Consider the following 9,876-nt stretch of genomic DNA (forward strand, 5'->3'; position numbering starts at 1 on the left):
CGGGGCTCAGGCACTGCCCGGGGCTCAGGCACTGCCCGGGGCAGGGCTGTGAGCTGATGCTGCAGCATGTCCTGAGGCACTGCCCGGTGCAGATCCCAGCCAGCCAGGACCAGGACAAACAGCCCAGACAGACACTGGCAGCACCCAGCCCAGCTCTGACACCCAGTGCTGTCAGCCAGGGGGACCCACACACCTTCCCACCCAACCATGGGACAATGCTCAACACACCACAGCCCCCAGCCCAGGCTGACATCAGCAGCCTGGCAGCACTGGAGCTTTCTTCTCTGCCTGGTGAGGACACGCTGCTCATGCTGCCAGCCTGAGGATCAGCCACTGCTGCCAGCCCTGGGCATGTCTGTGTTTGGGAGGGGAGCACTGCTCCTGACAGACCTGAAAGGACTTGATGAAGGTCCACAGGAGGGTCCTGACACCTTCGCCCCGGCTCAGCAGCTTCACCAGTCGCATCACCCGGAACAGCCGGAAGAAAGTGATGGAGACGCGGGAGTTGTCATCAGAGTCCTGCAGGCAGAGCACAACAGCTGCAGGACAGAGAGTGCTGAAGCCTCCAGGCTTTCAGGGCAGGGGGGCCCAGGTCCTGGGATGAGGAAGGGTGACAAAACCCCACCCCCAGGCTCCAGTCATGTCTGCACACAGGATCAGGCTGCAAAGATGTGCTGGCACTTTTCCCCCTGGCACTTCTCCCCCAGCCTTCCCAGGAATCTCATCTCCCCAGGACCCTGTGCTCACACTTTTGACACTGGGATAATGCAGGAAGGAAGGCATGCTGCCACATGGACTGGGAGAGCTGTGAGGGTCATGGTGACACCACAGACAGGCTCAGTCCCACCAGGGTCTTGCCCTGCATGTCCTGTGTTTGTAGGGTGAGGTGTAGGGTGGGTACCAGGCACAGGAAGGGTTAATGCCAGCTGTTTAAGCAGAGAAGGGCTGTTTGGAGAATGTTACAGAAGGACTTTAACCAAAGGAGGGACTGAAGAGAGGTCCAGAGACTCAGTGTCACTGTTATATAGTGATGCCTACTGTCTGTGGGTGTCCCCCTTGAAGGGTGGTTTTTGGATCTGTCACTGAGTTCAGGGCAGAGTGAGCAGGCAGAAGGTGAGGCAAGAGGCACGGCTCCTGGCCTGAAAGGACTGGGTTTTGTCTGGGAGCACCTAACAGTGGTGGTTGGAGATGCTGGGGGCTTGGTCAGTTGTGCCCTTGGCACAGCCCCAGCCGCAGTCTCTGCCACCAGGAGCCAGGATCAGACCCTCCTGGCACTGCCTCCCTGAACTCCATCACTGCTTGGGATGCTTTTCCCACTGCCCCCTTATCCTACCAGAGCTTTACTGCTGCCACTGGATCCCTCCCACTCCCATCCCCCAGGCCACTCACTCCCAGCTGGTTCAAGGCAACAAAATCCAGCTGTCAATACCCTCCCAGCAGCTCTGCTTTCCTCAGGACTGCTCTTCTGAGTTCCCAGGGCTGCACTGAAAAACTCCATCTCCCCTCCCACCTCTTTCTTTTGCCTTTCACTCTCCTGGTGCCTCGTGCCCATGCAGTGAGGGCAGTGGTCAGGAACATCCCAGTAGCCCCAGTGCCCCCCATCCCTGCAGTGTCCTGTGGAGAGCAGCTTGCACTCTGCACTTCCCTGGAAGAGGCTCTGGCACATGGTACCCTGCACTCAGCTCCTCCACATTTTCAGACCATTTCATTTCAGACCCCATTGCCACTGCACCCCCCTGGCACAGGGCTTGGCCCCCTCAGCCCCCCAGGACATTGGGCTGCACCCTGGGGACACAGCCAGCTCTGGGGGGAGGAACAGGGCAGGGATCGCCCCTCTCTCCATCCTCTGGCTGTCAGAGGCTGCATCCCTTCAGGCCTTAGGCAGCCAGGGCGATGGGCAGGAGGAGCTTTCCAGCTTTCCTGCCCTACAGCTGGAAGGTGCTCCGATACTGGAAAGCTGCTCCGACACGGCAGCTCCAGGGGATGCGATGGTGAAGGGCAGGGCTGGGCTTTCAGATGGGCTCAGGGTGGGAAGGGGTGAGTGTGTGTGCTGCATCACCCCAAATCCCTGCCAGGGAGGGAGCAGCGGGGTCGGGAGAGGCTCGGTGCCATGCAGGGCAGGTGAAGATGCTGGCCACAGTCTCGGGGGAGCGGCATGCACGGGGGGCACACACAGATGGTATTTACAGCGCCGTCACAGCCTCCGCCCAGGCAGTACAATCCACCACTGGGGGCAAGAATGGTCTGTGGAGAGAACAAGAGAGTTAGAGAAGGGAGGACAGGGAGGCAGGGAGGCAGGGAGGACAGGGAGGGAGGGAAGGAGGGAGGGAGGGGTGGGGACACAGGAAGATAACGCAGACACAGGAGAAGGAGTAAGATGGAAACTGGGGAGAAGAGGAGGGGCACAGGGAAGGGCAGGCAGAGCCCCACCATCCCTTAGGCTCAGGGACAAGGGGATGTGATTGTTGATAAGCAGAGGCGGCATCTGGGTGAGCAAGGAACCACAGGGACCACGAGGGACTGACCCTCCTCTGTGCCACAGTACCTGGGTCAGTCCCTGCCAGCCCAGTCAGGCCACCAGGCTCCTCCTGGTGCCTGTGATGTGTCCTGGGCATCCCCACAGACCCTCAGCAAGGACAGCAGGATTTTGGTATGTGTGCCATGGTCTCTTGCTCCAGAGGGACTGAAAACCACTGCCCAGTCCAGGGCCTTGAGAACCCCTTGAACTTCAGTTCTGGGAAACCAAGTCAAGGTGCACAGAGCCAGTGGGCAAGGATGAGGAGGAGCTGATGACAGATGAAAGCTGTTGGCACTGGCATGAAATCTGGGAACTTGTGAAGGCTGAGAAGCCCAGAGGCCAGAGGATGGCTGTACTGATGGGCAGGACTGTGCAGAGAGAGACACAGGGCTCTCACAGGAGAGGAGGGTGGGTGGTTTTTGCTCTTCCCAAATCTGTGAGGCCTGGAATACCCTACAGACAAGAAGATGACTGCTCTCAAGGGTCTCTGAAAACCCCATGTTGCTGCACAGAGAGCATCTGAAAGTGAGCCAGCAGTGCAGGGGTGGCAGAGGCAGCAGCAGTGCCAGACCCAGCCCTGCAGTGCACCAGAGCTGGCAACCCTTTGAGGAGACACTGCCAAGTCACTGGAGAGGGTTAATCTATCATCTCCCCATTCCACAGCTGCCTCTGGAGCCACCAGCAGGGCTGCTGAAGGAAGCACACACCTCCCACAGCAGGGGGATGTATTCAGGGCCAGACACAGGTGGGGATGTCCCAGTGCCAGGGAAGGCAGGGGCATCTTCCCAGCACTGCTTTGAAAATGCTCCCAGCAGAGCACTCAGCAAACAGGCACTGCCTGAGGCACCAGCCCTGGAGCTTACACAGTGCAGAGCTCCTGCAGGGATGTCTGCAGCTCACACAGGCACACATACACCACCGGTGTGTGGATGTGTAGAGGGACACACACAAAGCAAATGTCTTGAAATCTGATGTGTCTGACCTGGGCCAGCAGAGTCCTGTGGGGACAGGAGCTGTGGGAACCCTTTCACTCCCACCTGCACTGATCTGAGGCTGGATGTGTGGATGCCTGCCCAGACATGCACAGGGGCAGTGGGGCAGGGGCTGGCACACAGCCTGCTGCCCATGGGCTACTCCAGAGTGACTGATTTCCACAGGACTCCAGTGCCCACAGATTCAGGGGACCAGAGAGGACGGGGCAGTGTAACAAGCTGGGCAGTTGGGGATGTTTAAATGGTGCTTTAATGCTCAAGGGGCCACAGCTGTGCTCTCCATGAGCTCGTGCCATGTGCTGATTGTCCCTCAGAACCCAGCAGAGCAGGGAGAGAGGAGAGGCCACCGTCCCCCTGCAGAGCTGGACACCATCCCAGCACTCCTGCCTGGCCCCAGGGCAGCCTTGGGTGGGGACAGGCCCCTGGACACTTACATCAATCTCACTGAGGATGACATCGATGATGCTGCCAATCACTATCAGGAAGTCAAAGACATTCCAGGGGTCTCCAAAGTAGCCCTGTCAGGGAGGAACCAAAGAAAAGTGAACATGCAAGGGTGTAAGTCAAGGAGGAGACAGAGGCTGGAGCCCAGAGGAAGGAGTACCAGAAGGTTCTTCAGTGACTCTGACCCTCAGAAGAAGGGATGGTGGTCAGAGCTTGCACCCCCTGCTCAGGTATTTGGCCCTGTCTTGCCATGGAGTGAAATGAGGAGGGTGGATCAGGATGGCTGGAGCTGACCCCACCGTGGACATGACACTGAAGATGCGAATAAAGGCCCACTGGACTGGGTGGGATTTGGCTAGCAAGGGTAGTCCCTCCAGAAACTCCAAGGTCCTGCACATGGGGGTCCCTAAGGATCTTGCAAGGAGAAGTTCTGTGGAGCTGCAGGGCTAGGGGTGCTTGTACTCAAGAGATGCCCAGTGCAGGATAAATAGACCCCTGGCCTGGCCTGCTTTCTGTGCTGATCATGCTCTTCTCTCACCTTGGCTTTAAAGGCCATGAGCTTGAGGACCATTTCCAGGGTGAAGAGGATGGTGAAGGCCACATTGAGGATGTCTGAGATGTGGTTCATTTCTGCAGACTGGTTGTAATGCTGAGGATAAGGCAGAAGGAGCCGTTAGCTGAGGGCAGATCCAGCCTCCATTGTGAGCTCAGAGATGTGTGCTGGATGCAGAGCCCCCTCCCACAGGGAGATTTCCCCCCTGCTGCAGCCCCTTCTCTGGGCTCCCCACATCCCACCAGTCCCATTTTTCCCCATCATCCCATGAGCAAGTGCCCCGTACCCAGAGGTTCTCTTGGGGATTGCAGGGCTGAGGCGGGCTGTGCACTCCCACAGGCCCCCCTCCACCAGCCCTGTGCCCTTACCTGCATGCCCAGGCAGATGGTGTTGAGCAGGATCAGGAAGAACATGAGGTACTCGAAGTAGGAGGAGGTGACCACGTACCAGATCTGGTACTGGTAGTGGTTCTTGGGGATGTAGCGGCGCAGCGGGCGAGCCTTCAGTGCGTACTGCACGCACTGGCGCTGGGGGAGGGAGGGAGGGAGGTGTGATCCCACTGCAGGGTGCACACCCAGCACCACCAGCAACGCTGCACATCCCCACAGAGCCAAGCTGGAGCTCCCTTCTCTCCCAGCCCAGCCCCACGGGTTCAGTGCTCATGAAACCGCTGTGCTTCCTGCAAAAACAGCCCAGAGCACCCCCTGGGACAGGCTTCCAGAGCCTCCAAAGATGGCCATGCTGTCCTTGGCCTGACCCCTCCAGCTCAGAGCCTGTCTGCTTGTGCCAGCATTTCCCCAGGCTGTCTCAGGACCAGCTTAGAGCATCCTGAAGACACCACATGAACCACTGAGATGGCTGCACCAGCCTGTCCCTCCCCAGCAGCCCAGGGCCATCCCTGCTGGGTTTCTGAGCTCTTCACATCACCCTGGCACCCCCAGCTCAAGCTGTCTGTGCTGCCTCAGAGCATGGCAGCACTCTGGGGCCAGCAGCTGCCCCTGCCCATGTCCATGTCCATTTCCTCCCCAGTGTGTCCCACATCCTCTGCCAATGCCTCTGCTGCTTTCAGCCTTGCTGTCCCCAACCAGAATGACAGCCTGACAGCATCTCGGAAGGGCTGGCAGCAAAAAGTACCTCTGGAGATGGTCTAGTCACAGTTTCCTGCCCAAAGCAGGGCTAACTGGAGCATGCTGCCCAGGACAGTTGGCTTTTGAATAGCTCCAAAGATGAAGGCTTCACAGCCTCTCTGGGCAACCTGTTCCAGTGCTTGGCCACCATCACCATTAAAAAAGGGCTTTTTTAATGTTTAAGTGGAATTTCTTGTTTTCCTCAGTTGGTGTCCATTGTATTTTTTCCTGTCACAGGGCACAGCAAAGAGCCTGGCTCAGTCTGCTCTATGCCTTCCCATCAGTGTTTATACCCATAGGTCAGATTCCTACAAGTCTCCTCAACACCAGATTCGACTCCCAGACCCTCCTTAGATGCTCCAGACCCTCCATCACCTTGCTGATCCTTTGCTGGACTCACTCCAGTACACCCATGTCGCTTTTGTACTGGGGAGCCCAGAACTGGGCACAACCCCCTGCTCCAGCTCACTCTGGGCACCCTACCTGTCCAGGGAGGCCCACTCCCTGTTTCTGGTCCCCTCTGTCCTTCTTCAGGCTTCTTTTGTACTAGACATGGGTCCAGCCAGCCCTGACCCAGCAGCAAACAGACCTGGGGCAGGTTCAACTCATCTCACTCAGCAGTGCCACCACAAAGAAGGGCTGATCCAAATCAGGCAGCCCCAGCAGTGCCAGATTCTTGTCCCATTACCTGATTCTTGTCCAGCTCACAGTTCTTGTACTCATTCTCCCCTTGCTCCTGGAAGGTGACGATGACAAAGCCCACAAAGATGTTCATCATGAAGAAGGCAATGAGGATGATGTAGATGATGAAGAACATTGCAATCTCCACCCGGTAGTTGTAGATAGGGCCTGCATCCTCAGCATTGGTGTCAATGGCCATGTACAGCAGCCTACAGGAGGGAAATCGAGGCAACAGAAATCCTAAATGGGTGGGAAAGACCATGTCTCCTCTTGAAGGTTACAGAGAGCTTTCAGGACATCCAACAATGGTGGGACAGGGCTGCTTGGGTAACCCTGCAAGCTCCACAGCCACTGCCAGGGTCACTGGTCCTGCTTCTCCACCTGCATAGCTCCTCTTTCTTTACCCTGGCCAAGGCCCATGGCAGTGCCGTGCTCCCAGCACAGACCTCTCAGAGGGACTCACTCTGGCCAGCCCTCGAAGGTGGAGACCGTGAAGAGCGACATCATGGCTGAGAAGACGTTGTTGAAGTGGAAGTCGCTGTGCAGCCAGACACGCTCCTGGACCTCGATCTGCGTGGGGTCCGCGTCCACATAGTTGATGAACTGACCCCTGCAGCAGAGGGGACACAGAGCTCAGAGCCCCCTCAGCCCAGGCTGCAGCACTGGCCTGGGCCTCCTTGGTCCCTGGGAGGGGAGGACAGCCCTGTGCTTGCTCCTGATTGACCCCAGGGAGAGGGAGAACAGGATGACACCTCAGATCCACTTTCTGGATACAACAATCCCACACAGGAACACAAGCATTCCCCACCACATCCCCCCCAGCTCCCATCCCTGGCCACTGCCCACCTGGGAGCTGCAGAGAGCTCTTACCTGCACTCCTTCTCTGTCAGCTTGGATGGGTCTGTGCACCTGTAGAACTTGCCCTGCATTCAACAGAGACCAGAAGTGTTCATGGTATTGTTTTCACTTTAGAAGCCCTAAAGTTTTGACATTTTCCCAGTCCTCAGTCACTCCCCCCCATCACCACCTCCATGCAGACTCTGGCCCTGGCCACCATCACTGGCCTCCCCACTGTGCCTGCCAACACAGCCCAGCTCACAAGGCGTTGCCAGAGCCATGGCACACCTGGGGTCAATCCCAGGCTGAAATCAGGAAACTCTGCCTGGTGGTGGGAGCAAACCTTCCATGGCCCTGAGCTGATGCCTACCTAGCTCACCTGAGCTGGGAGGCAACTATTTGGAAAATAGGGAAGAAAGCAGTAACCAGAGAATTAACTAAAAGCTAAGGTATGCTGACAGGTCTGCTCAGTCTGCTGGGTGTCCTGAAAACTCCTCCCACATCAGCTCGGAATTTAAACTCAGTTATTAGAACAAAACTGAGCTCAGCCAGGGCCAGCTCTGCCTTAGAGCAGGAGTGGTGCTGTGAGAAAGGAAACCCTTCACAAAGCACAGAGAAAATCAGTCAGAAGCGCTGCTGCCTTAGAGAGAGGAAACTGAGGCATGAAGGGAGGTGATTCAGCTCCTTTAGAGGTGCTCTCTGGACCTGACAGCACCCTGGGTGCTTCCTGCCCTCCTCTCACTGCAGGCTCTTCTGTGGGTCCCCTCGCAGAGCACAGCCTGTGCTGACCCAGCACTGGCAGGCACCATCCCCAAGGTGATGCCCAGGTGAGCCTGGCCAGGATGTGCTCGAGGAGGCCCCTCCTGCCCACCTGAGACACTGCTCACCTTGAAGAGCTGGACTCCAATGCAGGCAAACATGAACTGCAGCAATGTCGTGACCACCACAATGTTCCCAATAGTCTTGATGGCCACGAACACGCACTGGACCACGTGCTGCAGAGGTGAAGGACAGGGCAGATGTCACCACAGCTGGGGCAAGCCCCTGCTCTGTGTCCCACCCCTCCCTCTCCAGAGTGGGAGACTGCAGAGAGCAGAGGGATTGGGCAGATCCACAGACAGGTAGTGGGAACTGGGGCAGACCCACAGACAGGTAGTGGGAACTGGGGACAGGGCACCCTGCCTGCCACACAACCTCCTGCTAGGACTGCCAGGGGAGGAGGTCCCCTTGTCCCAGCTCCCACTTACCTTCAGCCCCTTCGCCCTGTTAATGGCCCGCAGAGGCCTCAGCACCCTCAGCACCCGCAGGATCTTCACCACAGAGATGGTACTGGACCTGGGCAGGAGGGCACAGCTGAGGTGGGGCCGCTTCCCTGCCCAGGCTAGGCTGGCACAACCCCACCAAGCAGCCAAGGAGGGCAGGCTGGGGCCAGCTGTGAGGGACAAGGGGTGGCAGAGGCACACAGATGTCACCATCCATCACCCACATAAGGCCAAGTGACACTGGCAGCCTGAGAAAGCGAATCCAAACTGAATTTCTACCCATAGATGTTTGACACTCAAGGAGTGTCCTTTGACCTCCTTGACCACTTTGTGGGCCTGTGTCCCATGTCCATGTCCCCTAAATATGACATAACAGACACATGGGCAGCCTTTGGCCTGGCTGCTCCTTCTCCACCCACCATCCCCAGCTGCCCCAGCAGCCTGAACAGCTGAGTGCCCACCCTGTGGCACATGGAGGTGCTTACTCAAATCCCATGGAGATGAGGGAGACAGCAACCACCAGTAAGTCAAGGATATTGAAGGAGTTCCTGCAGAAGGAGCCTTTGTGCAGGAAAGCACCGTAGGTCGTCATCTGGGGAGAAGAAGGAGTTAGGAAAGAGACTGGGCAGGGCTCAGGGCATGGTTCCTCCACAGGGGAAAGGTGGACAAGGCTCCCAGCTCCATGGCCTGGGGACCCTGTCCTGCTCAGACCTCTGCAGCCAGGCAGGAAGCTGATTTCAGGTGGAAATCCTCGGTGCAGCACTGGCTGGACACAAAACTCTCCCAGTCAGTCAGCAAATGAAGAGAATAGTAAAGACTCTTGGAGTGGAACAACGTGTGGCAGTGGCTTGGACTGTGACTTCTGCCCACAGATTTTCACTTTCTCTTTCTTAATGGCACATCAGAATAAAAATGCTGGTGCCATGGCTGATGTGCCCCCATGTCACAGCACAGCTGACTTAGCTGCCTGACCTCATTGGAGAGGACACATGGCCTCTGGGACAGGTCACACAGCACCCAGACTGCGTGAATGAACTCTCCAGGAGGATCAGCTGGAAGTTTCTCCTCACTGAGACCTTCAGGAGCATTCATGGCCACAAAAGTCTAGACCTATCTGCTAGGCCATGCTCATGGCAGGACCATGGACTCACCTTCAGGACGATCTCAACTGTGAAGACAGAGGTGAAACCGATGTCAAAGTATCCAAGGATCTGGGGACAGAGACACCAGTACTGGATGAGACTTGGGTGACATGGGAAACGCTTCAGTGTGTTCAAACATCCTGAAGTTGTCCACTCTGTGGACTGGGGAGGCCATCTAGCTCAACAGTCTCTAAACCCAACCCAACCCAACCAAATCAAATCAAACCAAACAAAACCAAACAAACACAACCAAACACAACCAAACCAAACACAACCAAACACAACCAAACCAAATCAAACCAAACCAAACACAACCAAAC

At 57.0% G+C, this 9,876-nt stretch overlaps 1 protein-coding gene across 1 annotated transcript in view; it reads right to left on the minus strand.

The window, feature by feature from the left end:
• CACNA1S (calcium voltage-gated channel subunit alpha1 S) overlaps positions 1 to 9,876 on the minus strand; it is a 43,884-nt gene that overhangs the window by 10,658 nt on the left and 23,350 nt on the right. The window contains exons 18-29 of the mRNA XM_015650408.2: positions 9,566 to 9,625; positions 8,900 to 9,006; positions 8,400 to 8,487; positions 8,040 to 8,147; positions 7,186 to 7,238; positions 6,779 to 6,925; positions 6,323 to 6,524; positions 4,876 to 5,034; positions 4,493 to 4,603; positions 3,945 to 4,028; positions 2,188 to 2,244; positions 391 to 519 (exon numbers count right to left, since the gene is read on the minus strand). Coding sequence (XP_015505894.1) covers positions 391 to 519; positions 2,188 to 2,244; positions 3,945 to 4,028; positions 4,493 to 4,603; positions 4,876 to 5,034; positions 6,323 to 6,524; positions 6,779 to 6,925; positions 7,186 to 7,238; positions 8,040 to 8,147; positions 8,400 to 8,487; positions 8,900 to 9,006; positions 9,566 to 9,625 — 1,305 coding nt within the window. The remainder of the gene's footprint in view (positions 1 to 390; positions 520 to 2,187; positions 2,245 to 3,944; positions 4,029 to 4,492; positions 4,604 to 4,875; positions 5,035 to 6,322; positions 6,525 to 6,778; positions 6,926 to 7,185; positions 7,239 to 8,039; positions 8,148 to 8,399; positions 8,488 to 8,899; positions 9,007 to 9,565; positions 9,626 to 9,876) is intronic.

The sequence above is a fragment of the Parus major genome, chromosome 26 (genome assembly GCF_001522545.3).
Source record: "Parus major isolate Abel chromosome 26, Parus_major1.1, whole genome shotgun sequence".
In the NCBI taxonomy this organism is placed as follows: Eukaryota; Metazoa; Chordata; class Aves; order Passeriformes; family Paridae; genus Parus; species Parus major.